Source organism: Perca flavescens, chromosome 1 (assembly GCF_004354835.1).
Source record: "Perca flavescens isolate YP-PL-M2 chromosome 1, PFLA_1.0, whole genome shotgun sequence".
NCBI lineage: Eukaryota > Metazoa > Chordata > Actinopteri > Perciformes > Percidae > Perca > Perca flavescens.
Window position 1 is genome coordinate 29293086 of NC_041331.1, and position 14450 is coordinate 29307535.

The window sequence follows — 14450 nt, forward strand, 5'->3', positions numbered from 1 at the left end:
TCATGTTTGAAGAAGCAACAATACCTACATATAACTCACATTTCTGCAAAGTTTTCTCCATTATCCAGCAGCGATGCTTCTTTGTAGAGGTACCGGAGCAGCGTAAGTTATGAATCACATTTTTTTTTGAAGCACTTTGTGGTCTACCACTTCCAGTCCACACAAATCATTTGAGAAAGTGGATGGAATCAGATTGACCCCATGCTTGTCACAGTTAAGCTTAATTTGACATCAGTCGTCAACACACAGTGAAGCAGAGTTTAAGGTGACAGTTTCTAGGTACATTTTTCAGTGTGGTGACACCAGCTGCATCAAATCACGTTCTGTCTGTTGATGTGAGCTGCATCTGTAGAAAGATATTTTTTAGAAAGATACTGTTACTGTATTTTTCTTTAATCCAGACAGGAAGAGGCAGAAAGAAAACTGGAAGAGAGGTAGGTAGTCAGGAAAAGAGGAGAAAAAGCTGTGGGTGGCAGATATAAAGATGCAGGATTTTGTGTACCATTTTGTGTCAAGCAGGGAGGCCCGCTTATATACTGGATGTGTGTATGTGTTTGTGTGTGTATTTGGGATACAAAAGGCGTCCACCAATGTGGGTGTTCTGCCCGATTGATTCTCATCCTGTGTGGGGTGTGTGGGGTGTGAGACAGAGAGAGATCTATGCCCAGCTGAGAGTACCCTACCACAGTTTGTATAAATTTCCTCTATACTTTATCACCCCTCTCCCTCTTCTCAAAACCATGTCTTCTGTTCTCTTTGCATGGCCGCCTCTTCATCCCCGCTGTCACTAACCAATGCTGCCTTTTCCTAATAAGGTAAAAACTTGGTTGGAGGGGGACTCCAAAACTCCTTTTCAGACAGGAGACAGGTGTATGTCGGCAAGATAACTTTCTTTGCTCTCTCTCACACTCACAAACTTGTGTGATCTTTCGTATTGCTTGTCGATCTGAATGGATCAACTCATGTCATCGGAACTTCTCATCATCTTTATTTGGTATTTTTATTCAATGATTTAGTTATAACGTGTTGACCCTAAATTGGTGATGCCCACAGATTATCCTGTCAGCAGCATCATGTGAATGGGACTAATGTACATTCAAGAACTGCAACGGTTAGTCGCTTATTTGATTAGTGGATGGATTTTGATAATCTATTAATCGTTTAAATCAAATATGCCAAATCTTGTCTGGTTCCAGCTCCTCAAATGTAAGATTTTGCAGCTTTTGTTTTATAAATTGTAAAATTAGTATAAGGCGTCTTCTTGGGCTCAGGGAAAGTGTGATGACTTTGAGGTTTCATAGAACAAATTGATTGATTGAGAAAATAATTGGCAGATTAATTGATAATGAAAAAAATCCTTAGTAGCCTCCTGTATGTACATGGAAGGTGTGTGTGTGTGTGTGTGTGTGTGTGTGTGTGTGTGTGTTAGGGCAATCAAGCTTCAAACGTATGCATGCAACGCAACATAACATCATGCATACAGTGTTACACAGTGTACAGCAATACATATTACAGCATTTATTAATTATCATTGTGTGTAGGGCTAAAACTTAGCATTATTTTCATTATCAATCTGACTGTGTTCTCTGTTCATTGTTTAGTCTACAAAATGTTAGAAAATAGAAAAATAATGCTCCTCACAGTTTCCTGAAACCTGAGGTGACCTATTCAAATTGCTTGTTTTGTATGACCAACAGTCGAAAACCTAAAGATACTTATTTACTCTCACACAAGATAAAGAAAAGCAACAAATCCTCACATTTGAGAAGCTGGAACTATGGAACTGATTTCTCTCTGAAAGCTCAAAAGACTAATCAATTAAACAATTATTTGTTTTGGCTTTGACTTATTGATGACAGCAAAGGGACCAACTTTACTCCTAGACATTTTTGGGCCACAAAGAAATAAAGAAAATGTTACTCATTTAAACCATTTATGTGTGTGTTACTGCTGTTCGTGACAACTGCTTTAGAAAAATCACATGAAAGCCCTTAAGTGTTATTCTATCTTGATGAATTGTTATTCGTATATAACATATTTCCGTTATGGCAGAGATGATGTATGACTGAGAGCAACGGAAATACGATGAAGTGTAAGTGTGTGTGTGTGTGTGTGTGTGTGTGTGTGTGTGTGTGTGTGTGTGTGTGTGTGTGTGTGTGTGTGTGTGTGTGTGTGTGTGTGTGTGTGTGATTTAGTTTAAAATGTGTGTGTGTGTGTGTGTGTGTGTGTGTTTCTCTCTCAATGTTTTTTCTATGTAATCACATTCCCTCCTGTCAGATTTATAATGAATAAGTTGAGTAAAAAGCCTCATTTCCCCAAGAGACCCGACACTCGTGGTGTTTATTACCACTGCAGATTCAAATCCAATCATTTTGCTTTGAGTCCTGACTCTGGTGTGAGTATCAGCAGGATGGGTAACAGCTGTCTGTGGCTCACTTTAAATCTTACCCTCCCTTTCTGCATACCTCTGTCTGCCTCTTTATCTGACAGTCTGAATACTAATGTTACTAAAGTTACAATTATTTATCTACTTCTACCCCATGCAGACATACACACCCTGACCACGACACACACGCACACGCACACGCACACACACACACACACACACACACACACACGCACACGCACACGCACACGCACACACACACACACACACACACACAAGCACACTTGTTTACCAGCACTAGCTCAGTAATTGATACATCAAAGACTTTTTTATTCTTTCTTTTTTTTTTGTTGCTTTCACTTCTTTGTTAACTTATTTTATGTTTTAGTGTGTTTATTGCGGTTTTCCCTTTCATCATCTCTCTCTGTCTTTGTCTTTTAAACAACTTCTTTTGGATTTGTTATTCAAACCATCTCTGTGCCGACTCTGTTAGTTGAAAAAAACAAACCATCTCTCTCCCTTGTTTGAAATCTCTCCTCTGTCTCATGAAAGCGCAGACTCTTTCATTAAATATTTCCTGAAATGTGTCCTTTAAATCATGCAGACCACCCTGGAATATTGTGGGGGGTTTATACACATAATTGTTAAAGAATATCCAGTATTTAGATTTATGATCAAGTTAAACTGAGTGTAAGTTTAATTGGGCCTTTTAGATTTAGGATTAAAGATGTTTGGTAGATTTAGCTTGTCTGTGTTTATTTGGATACATTTGTATGCTTTAACACTTGATATGTTTCAAAATAAAATGCTCATAAAAGTATATAAACTTAATTTGATAAACTTACTATGTGACATTGAGGTGTCTCACGGTTTTTTTTAAGAGTCGGCTTTTTATTTAATTGGGCAGGTTGTAAGAACGTTGGCTACTGTCCACCTATGAAAAGAGAAGTTATATTCCAATAAATATAATATCTAATCTTCTCTCCTCAAATTAAAATAAGATATTATATATTAAATATAAATTAGTTTGATTAAGATTGACAGCGCATTAGGTTTAGTAGGCTGTTTGCAATGACTGATAACCATCGAAACCAAATTCTCATTATTATTTGGTCATACCTCTGTGATTTTTATTATACTGGTTTTTAAGCTCATATTCAACTATAATATTCCTAAATTAGGGCAGTTTTTTGAAGGCCTTTTGAAATGGCAATCTTCAATTTACACTGTCTAACAGAAACAAATTCATGAATGTTGTCATAGTTTATCCAAAGAGCCACTAGCTTTACACTCTACAATGTTGTATTTACAATCGTGTTTGGCAAACATTTTACTGCAAATCCATTTTTTCTTTCAGATGTATTAATGGCACTGCGTTTTTTTTCTGTATTCAGTGATTTCAAAAAGTAGGAGTCACTCCAAATTCATCCTCTCTTCCCCACTATTCTCTTTTTTTTCTCCTGTCTTTCATCTCTCAAACATTCATTATGTTGAAGGGGGTAATAAATTACTTTAATATCATCCCTATTCCAAAGGAATTACTGGGTGTATTTTTTTTTCCTTCCATCTGTCCCTTCTGTGTCGTTAAGTTATACTGTTATTAACATTTAATCTTCAATGTTTTCACTTTCGCAGTTTCACAGGCCCTGTGGGAAACAAATACATTTCACGTACTCTGTTAAAAATCACTGCACATGATCACTGATGCAACATTCTGCTCACTCAGTTGATGAAAAATATTACAGACGTGTATTTTCTTTCAAAAGGCTTTTATTTTTCCTTTTTTAAATAAACCAGGTGGTTGTATCCCAAAGCAAAAACCTTGCATGTCATGTTTCAGTTGCATTGCTAGTGGGGTTTTGCAGCTTCCAAAGATATGTAAAAATGTTCAGAACATATGATGAAAGGTGGTGTTGGTTCCCTGAGGCAATTTTACAAATCATCTCTCTCTCTTGTCTCCACTGTTTTTATTCTTTCTTTCCTTTAGGTGACATGTAATTGTTTCACCATCAGTGACGGAGAGCTGCAAGAGATTGGAGTTGGGCTGTATCCTAGGTAACACACACACACACACACACACACATAGACAAAAGGGCAATGTGTGAAGCATACACATCTAAAAAACATCATTAATTTCAATCTAGCTCATAATCATTGTTAGATGGTGCCTCTCTTTGTCACTTGTAAACATTGCTCTTGAATTACCTGCCAGATCACCCCACTCGAACCAGCCCCACCCACCCATCCATCCTTTACCCGCTCACTTTCAAAGCCATCCCCACCCCCCCTCACTATTTTCCTGACAGATCTTTGAAGTATGAGGTAGAAGGGAGGAAAGGAAGTGGTTTTTTGTTGTGAGGTGAAAACTTGAAAATGAATGTTGACAGAATATTATAACGCGGTTTGGGGAAGACGGGGGGGACGCAGCGAGAAGCGAGAACGCATGGAGAAACGAGTTTGACTCTTAATTCTTGTCAGACATGTGGGAGTGAAACACACACACACACACACACTCACAGAGCAAGGCACTATGCACTGTAATCCCCATATTGAGTCCTAGTGAATGGGGTGGGATTTGGCCAGTCGTTCCACATGTTGTTAGACACACACACACACACACACACACACACACACACACACACACACACACACAGGTATCTCAGTCAGTTTATCTAGCCGGTGTTGAGATGTCAGATGGTCACAGTGGCTTTACCAAAGCTCAGCCAAACGCCGTGTGTCAGTGTCAGTGTGTGTCTGCGATTTGTGTCGTAACTCATCCATAAATGATGGGCTTGTTCGCAGGATGGTCCCCTGCCTATTCATATTTTGGGTTGCCTAGCAACCACTGGGTTTGCTGAAGAGAGGGGGATTACTCTGGTGAGGCTACACCTCTGCCATCACTTTCTGATCATTTTTCTTTCTCTACTGTATGTCAAAAATGGTTTTTCTCATTTGCTGACTCTCTCATTCTCTTCTCTGTCAACACCAAGCTCATCCTTCTCTCTGTCGGTTTCTTTCTTCCTCTCTGCTAATCGGCCTATTGAAAATATGATGTAAAATCCCATTCTCTGAGGTCTTTATCTGGACCAAAATATTTCACAGTTGGTTCGATAACCCTTCACTTGCTGAAATGTGCCACAGTGTTGTACTTGATATCAACTCCGAGTAACATAAATCATTGTGTAGCCACAGCCAAATCCTCACAGAGAAGCACTGAAATTAAAACCAGAAGAAGAGATGAGTTGACAATATGATACAAACACTCAAGAAATGTTCATTTATTGCACATACAGTACAGGCCAAAAGTTTGGACACACCTTCTCATTCAATGTGTTTCTTTATTTTCATGACTATTTACATTGTAGATTCTCACTGAAGGCATCAAAACTATGAATGAACACATATGGAATTATGTACTTAACAAAAAAGTGTGAAATAACTGAAAACATGTCTTATATTTTAGATTCTTCAAAGTAGCCACACTTTGCTTTTTTTGATAAGTCTGCAAACCCTTGGTGTTCTCTCAATGAGCTTCATGAGGTAGTCACCTGAAATGGTTTTCACTTCACAGGTGTGTTCCCTTATTAATAAAAAAGCAAAGTGTGGCTACTTTGAGGAATCTAGAATATAAGACATGTTTTCAGTTATTTCACACTTTTTTGTTAAGTACATAATTCCATATGTGTTCATTCATAGTTTTGATGCCTTCAGTGAGAATCTACAATGTAAATAGTCATGAAAATAAAAAGGAAACTTATTGAATGAGAAGGTGTGTCCAAACTTTTGGCCTGTACTGTAGTTGAAAGGTGTCCTGCAAGAGTTTTTTGTCTGTCTAAACTAAGAGTTTTATTTGTCTCAGCTTCACTGGAGAATGTAACACTATGGTGTGAATGCAGTTTCAGAGGTTTTACATTACAAAATGATGTTGTATGTGAAACACAGCTCTTATCATATCTAAATATACTGAATATCAGTCGTTGAGTTTTGCACTACATTCACTTGTTTAATCTTTAGTGCCATTTAATTGGTCTGCTGCAATAATGCAGTAGTGAACCACTTCTGCACAACACAGACACAGAGAATCTCTTTCTGAAAAATAAAGATGCAGGACAGGACAAAGAGAAGAAAGCATTTAACCCTTTCATTAAATATAATCAATCATTAATCAATGAATCTCCTCTATACTCGTGCAATATTTGGCTCTCTATCCTGCTGGGTTCAGCAACAGTTAGTTTCTGTTAGTGTGAGCAGATATTGTTAATGTGAGATGGGGTTTAGTTAATTAATCTAATTAGTATGCTAATGAGCTGCTCTCCATCAGATAAAAGCATCGTTAGGAGGCCTTGATTTCTAGTTGATATTCAACCTGCAACTTCTCCACTTTAGAACAAAGCCAGGGGGTTACTGATGGTTTTACAAAGGCTCAACACACACACACACACACACACACACACACACACACACACACACACACACACACACACACACACACACTTTATCTTTTGTACACATTGTTTTGCTTTATAAATATGATAAACGAGAACAGCAGTAATCGAGGGGGTCATAAAAACAAACAAACCTCTTCAGTATTTTTCCCAGCCATGTGTGCAGTGACAGTAAATGTCTATTCATGGGTAAGGGAGGTTTTTAAATAGTTTTAATTTAAAAAAAATACTACTATATTAATACTAATTTTTTAATACAAATTTCTTTAATCACATCATCCACAACAATTAGATAATCAGCACCGGAAAGAAACACATCAAACACAGACTTTACAATATTGTAAAATCAGCACAATTCAGTTTTTACGTCTTTCAGTCTTTTCATGACTGACGTGACAATTAATGAAGCGTAGGCTACATATAAGACTCTAATTATAAGAGTAATACACTCAGTTGCCTTTGTTAGGTACAACACCTAGCTAAAACTAATGCAATCTAATATAATATATCCTACTTTCATAAAGGTTATACAGTTTAGAGGTGTTGATTCAACTGTATGAATGTATGAGGAGAGTATGATCATTTTAGAGGCTGTGGTTTGTGGCGCTGTTGAACTAAGGCCACACTGAAATACAGGCTGCACAGACGTTGGCAGCGAGCTCAATCGAGCGAAGAGATAGAAAAGACCGCCTTGTGTTGCTATACATCCTGCCCCCACAATGTTCTTATGTCATTATGATGTTGGAAACACATCATTCTTACACGTTGTTCATAAAACCAAGTAAAGTAATATAAAACGTGTAAATAAAAACAATCATATTTTGCATCAGTGTTATGATGCCGACAATGTCAGTCAATGTGCGTGAGGATTGGTAAGAGGATTGGCTGTGTCTATTTTAAATTTGAGTCTTTGTTGTGACAGAAATACCCATTGTTTCCTGATTTATTTGTGTAAATGTGTCAGAGAGAGAGATAGAGAGACTAAAAGATAGAGCGACTGAAAGAAATGATGAGTGACATTTTTTATGACCGAAGCAGAGTACTAATTTTGTCACACTGTGCAGGGAATTATCAGTGTTTGCATGTCCATGTGTGCGCAACTTTTTGTCTGAGGTTCATCTGAGTCTTAGGGTTGCAGCCTTATACTGGTTTCAAGGTATACCATGGTATAAAGCATACCATCTACATTAGCTTCTACGGTATTGAAATTTTTTTTAATTTATTTTTAAAAGGGATACTTTTTACACATACAAAAAACATTGTTTCAAGTTTCAATTATAATGAAGCATTTGTTAAACCTCAAAGAAAATCAGTTTTCATTTATTTAAGGATAACTGATGATGATGATGATGATGATGATGATGATGATGATAATAATTATAATAATAATAATAATAATAACAATAATAATGATGATAATTGTGTGATACTTTGAAACCGTGATATTTTCTGAGACGTTATCGCACTGTGAAAATCTCATACCATTGCAACCCTACTCAGTCTTAACTATATGTGCAGGATTCACATTATGAGAAGCCGTGGTGACCCCCCTAACAGCACTGGATACAGGGATAAAAGACACATGGTAACCCACAGCTGTCACACTAAACTTTCTGATAGATGGATGGTGATCTTTTAAGGGCGATGTGTCACTCAACATGTGTTTTTTTCTCTCATGAATATGTTGGAACAAATTACTATTTCACTCAACATTGGTCTCAGTGATTATTGAACCCCCTGAACAGTTGGACATGTGGCAGTTGGTGGCTCAGCAGGATGAGGCTCTAGTTGTATTTCCTCAACCGTTACCATGTGCTCTCTGTCTTTTTGTTTGCCAGGAAGGGTTTGAAAGTTAAACATTTAATCACACATGCAATTTTCTCTCTCTCCCTTTACTCCCCTCATTCTCTCTTTGTCTCTCTTCCTTCTCATCTTTGGTTCATTCATCCTCCCTTCTCTCCTCACTCTTCGCCTCTCTTTTACCTTCACTCTTCCCATTCTGCCCCTCATCATCTTGTTTGCTCTCTCCCAGTTTATCTCTGCTAAACCATGACTGTAGGCCAAACTGTGTGATGATGTTTGTGGGAACAAAACTGCAGCTCAGAGCTGTTCGAGATATCAACCCCGAAGAGGAGGTAAAAAAATACACTCACACTTCATCTTCACAACAATGTGGAATATGACTCGGATTTAATCGACAGTGATGTTTTTTATGTTGATGTTATGAGCAATATTTATTGAATGTTTTACGGTCATTTGCTACTGAGGAGCCAATGCCTAAGGCTGTTTTTGCATGACACATAATCTGAAACTGTACAATAAACCCAATGTTATTAAAGTAATCCTCAAAAGTGTAGCCAAGTGAAATATCTCTTCAACAGAAGCAGTATGACACTTGGCAGTGTCTTCCCTCATTTTCCATACTTCACCATCCCTCCTGACTGTGTAATGAGATGCATCCACACCATCTGGAAGATATACACACACACACACACACACACACACACACACACATGCTTTACTCATACAGTATGTCTTTTTCCACCATACATAATCTACACAATTTAGATTCCAAATTATTTCTCTTTCTGCACTGAACTGCATTGTACTGCGTTCTTTAGTATAGCAAAGTAATTAAGCAAAAAAGGTAAACTAAACTGTTCTTTCTTTTTTCAGCTTACTATAAGTTACATTGAGACTTTGTCATTGACTGAAGATCGACAGAGACAGCTGGAGGACCAGTACCATTTTACATGCCACTGCCAGCATTGCGACTCTCAAGACAAAGTAAGACACACACAAATGACATCGTCACAGTCGCTGCTGATTTTTCAGTTTTTTTTTTTATATTTACATAATTGTTATTCATTTCCAAACATAAACTATGCCAATGACTACATTTACATGCACACAATGATCCAACTAGGGGTAATACTCAAAGTAAGGCATTTATCCAAATTAGCATGTGTCTTATCAAAGCATCCTATCAATATTCTTGTTCCCTGTTATGGACAATTGTCCAGAAATGTCTCAATACACCTTTCCATATACAGTTTCATAGTTTTTTTCCCGTATTTAACATCTTTCTTCATTGTACTGTGGTATACACGTTCATATACACTGCTTTGAGATATTGTTTATAGTGCAGCCTGAACATAGTACAAAGATATTTTCCCAGAAGTAGATGTTTAACTTGATACATTTCTTTTAGCATGACTTACAGCATAGACAGGAACTTTGCTTATTAATGCTGAAACAATGGAGGTGGCATTCTAGAAGCTTACTCTACAAAAAAAAAAAAATTCAGTGAAATGCATTGTGTCGCTGGTATATCACAATATGAGAAACTCGAATAAAAACTCCTGTAGAGAGGTTTTAATGGCTAAAAGTTCCATCAATATTCTGACTAACGAATGAGAGTACTTCTTTTATCTTAACTAATTCTCATGCATAACTGCCTGAACCTATGATTGGATCATTGGTGTGCAGTTAGTAGGCAGTTTTTTTTGCATCATTGAGCAAAAATTACCTTGAAATATATATTATTTAATTTATTTAATAAATTATTATTTAGCATATTGTTCTTCAAGAAGTCCGAGAGAAAACTAGACTTCTGCACCTCCTCAGTGACTCTGTTTTCAAGCTTTAGAAAATATAACCCGTGATGGGAGTCATTTCAGAGAGAGGGCTTTCGTATTGGCTGTTCTACAAATGCAAATGTGCATACATGTCCACGCATTCAAGTTCATGTTATGTAGCTAGCTAGATCCTTCACAGTATGTCATCTCAAAGGTCTTTATAGACCCCCACAAGTTTATAAAGAAGACAGAACCGTAATTCTCATAGAATTGCTACAAATGGCATCGGGATCACGATCAGGATGAAGCTCGGGCAGATGCCTGTGCTCGTCTGTTGGGAGGGGCTTAGGACAGAGAGGGAGAGCTGCAGGAGGAGGACTGTGTTATCAAATTATGGCAGGTTTTTTTGCCTTTTCTAGAATACTGCCTACCACAGGTTATCTCAGGTCACACACACACACACACACGTACCTTGTTCTGTATGAAGCTCTTCCCTAATCCAATCCTAACCCAAATCTTTTAACTTGAAAAATGTTATTGCATGAAATGTGTGAAACACGAAGACCAGAAGTTCACACAAGCATGTACTTACATTCTCTCTCTCTCTCTCTCTCTCTCTCTCTCTCTCTCTCTCTCTCTCTCTCTCTCTCTCTCTCTGTCTGTCTGTCTGTCTGTCTGTCTGTCTCTCTCTCTCTCTCTCTCTCTCTCTCTCTCTCTCTCTCTCTCTCTCTCTCTCTCTAACACATACACACACTTGTGCAATGCCGCTCTTGGCTGTGTATCTGTGCATAACGTGTTACAGTGTACCCTTTCCTGTCCTCTCCTCCTTTACCTCCTTCACTCACATTCTGTCTTATCTCTGGCTGTCTTCCTCTCTGTCACGCTTCACCTCTTCACTCCTCTCTCTCTCTCTCTCTCTCTCTCTCTCTCTCTCTCTCTCTCTCTCTCTCTGACCACCTACCGAAAAATGAGAAATATCTTGTCTTTCAGCTGCAGTTTTCTTTACTATCCATCTCAATTCACTCAGTCTCTCTTCCAGTATCCCACTGTCTCTCTCTCGCTCCGTATGTTTTCTTTTCTCTGTCTCCCTCTTTTTTTCTCTGCCTTCATGTCTACCTTTAGCTTTGTTTTCCATAGGCCGTATATGACACTTTTGTCTTTTTCTACCACAACACAGCAGCACTCAAAAGTGTGTGTGTGTGTGTGTGTGTGTGTGTGTGTGTGTGTGTGTGTGTGTGTGGTTCTTTTGAATCACTACTTAAGCAACAGCTACATAGCGATACTATGTAAATCTGTCACTCAAATTCTCACATATTGGCAATCAGCTGTACTACACTGGGATGAGATATTCAAAGTCCAGACAGGAAGCTTTTGTAATGTTAACACTCAGGTACTCAAATGTTCATAACCTCATTCAATTCTGTCTGTTTAGAATGATCACCCAATTCACTCCTCATAATGAATGTGTGTGCCTGCTTGCATGTCAAATATGGACATTAATGTGTTTGTTTAGACTTTAATGTCTACTTTGTCAGTGTGGATGTTCAGGCGGTCCTTCTCCTGTCTTTCCTAGGACAGACTCATGCTGTCAGGGAAAGAATCGACATGGCGCCCACTGAAGGAGGCTCTACCCAGACTTGAAGGACTGAAAGCAGAGTCGGGTATCCTTTACCGCCAAGATTCCCTGAAGCCAGTAGACACTGAGCATTGTTGTCATTTATCATCTACCGTATTGTGGGATAATGAGTAGTTTCTTTCGATTGCTTAAGTATCGGTCAATACTGAAGCCACTTTCCCAAAACTCGTCTTACTGCGTTACCAACATGTATCTTGGCCAAACAGCTGATCTCACCACCAAAACTCACTCAAACCACTAAAACACTTCATACCTCAAAATAAGCTTGTTTGACCAAAACACTGGCAACAATTCTCACTCAAAAAGCTGGCGTTGTCACTCATAACATTCTGACCTAACAAACACTAACAAGGAGCATTACATGAATAATTAACTTTTTACATTGGAATTTAAATGATTTTTCACATAAATCCGTATTTCATTATGGAATAAGAATAACACCTTTTCACTTTATTTATTAAAGGTCCCGTGATATGGTGCTCTTTGGATGCTTTTATATCGGCCTTAGTGGTCCCCTAATACTGTATCTGAAGTCTCTTTCCCGAAATTCAGCCTTAGTGCAGAATTACAGCCACTAGAGCCAGTCCCACAATCAGCTTTCTTTAGTATGTGCCATTTCTGTGTCTGTAGCTATTGAGGAGGAGAGAGTGGTGAGGGGGGCAAAGTGGAGGGTGGGGGTGTGGCCTTGACCAACTGCCACTTTGCTCGTTTGAAAGCCATGATGTCTCTCCCTCATGGGTGGACCAAATTCTCTGGGCGGCAGAGAAAGGGGAGGTAACCTTGCTCCTTATGACTTCATAAGGAGCAGATTCCAGATCGGCCCATCTGAGCTTTCATTTTCTCAAAGGCAGGATACCCAGGGCTCGGTTTACACCTGTCACATCATAAGAACACGTATAGTGTAATAACTCATACTGTCCAGTACTGTGAGGGTTCTAGTTCTTCTTCTCTCCTGCATTTGGCCAGAGGTTCTCATCAACATCACATCTTATCACATCTTATTCAGTATTGTTACTTCAGAAATGCACAAAATTTGCCATCATCATTTGTGTGTTAGCAATTGAAAAATGTGCTGCAGGAATATAATGTTTTGCAGGGTGTGGAGTATAAATGACAAAAGAGTTCATGGATTTTGGAAAAATGTGGTCATTGAATGCATTTCGTGTGAAAGCAATGAAAAACTGATTCACGGTTTGGTCCACGATGTGGACTTGTGTTTCGCTGACTGTGTGTAGAGCTTTAACAATGTGACTTGAGTTTTGACCAAGCAATCAGAAAAAAACCTCTCCACTGTCAACTTTTCATCATCTATACCAATTTGTCTTCATAAATACGTAAGATTTTCCTTAGGAGATATGGATGTGCAGCTTTAATTTTCACATTTTGTGGGCATCCAGTTTTAATGTTGCTTTTCCTTAAGTGACCATCTAGATTGGCAAGCGCTATTACAGGGCTGTAGTCATCTATTATCGACTGTTGGCAGTGACGTGCCCGATCAAAATCTTTATAAACTCCGAATGACAGACATGGCTCTAGATGCTTCCATTCACCTGGGACACTGGGAGGAAGCTGCGGAATATGGGGAGAAAACACTTCAAGTCTACAGGTGAGTCAGTGTGTTTGTGTGAAAAACTTGGTATATCATACTGATCTGTTGAGATAACATACAGCATATAATACATCATATGCTTGTTTTTGAGTTTGAAGTGGAGAACTAGCACTGAAAGCAGTGACCGTCAACAGTGAGGAGATTTCACAATGCGCTGAAGGAGGCAATTATTTCTCTCTGTTATCCCTGTGGAGGAGAAATACAGCTCATCAGGGTTGTTTAGAAACACATGATCATTATGTTTTGTGGTCAGAAATCCGAGTAATGTGTTTAACAGTGTTTGTTTATGGAATTATGTTGTATATCCTGGAAAACAATTACATAATATAATCTGTAGACTGGTATTTGGAAAACACATTCTTTAAAGTGAGCTTTATTCTTTAGCCAGCTACAGTAAATGTATTTTCATTTTCAGGTGCAATGTGATATCTGGGCTTGCAAGCCAACATCATTTGGTTTGAAAGAATAGAGAGTAATTTAAAGTAGTGACATTACACATAGAGCAGATAAATAGAGAGCAGAAGAAAAGTTGAGTATGTCCAGTAGTGTGTAGTAAACAAAAAGTATGTAAAAAAGAAGACAAGGAAATAGATAGGAACAGAAGTATAGATGAAAGGGTGACCACAAGAGCACTCGTAACTAGCAGGCGTGCGTGCGTGCGTGCATGCGTGTTGTGTGACTAATTGATCATTGTGTGAAGGGCAGAGCTCAAGTGGCATAGCGTGTTCTCTCTCTCTCTCTCACAAACACACTCAGAACAACATACAGTATCTGCAGGAGAGAAACAGTAATGAAT

The 14450-nt window shown here is 38.4% G+C and overlaps 1 protein-coding gene across 2 annotated transcripts in view; it reads left to right on the forward strand.

Moving 5' to 3' along the window:
• smyd3 (SET and MYND domain containing 3) overlaps positions 1-14450 on the forward strand; it is a 79384-nt gene that overhangs the window by 52271 nt on the left and 12663 nt on the right. For both annotated transcript variants that reach the window (XM_028580406.1, XM_028580414.1), the window contains exons 6-10: positions 4374-4441; positions 8864-8966; positions 9508-9618; positions 11983-12070; positions 13477-13651. In XM_028580406.1, the coding sequence (XP_028436207.1) occupies positions 4374-4441; positions 8864-8966; positions 9508-9618; positions 11983-12070; positions 13477-13651 (545 nt within the window). The remainder of the gene's footprint in view (positions 1-4373; positions 4442-8863; positions 8967-9507; positions 9619-11982; positions 12071-13476; positions 13652-14450) is intronic.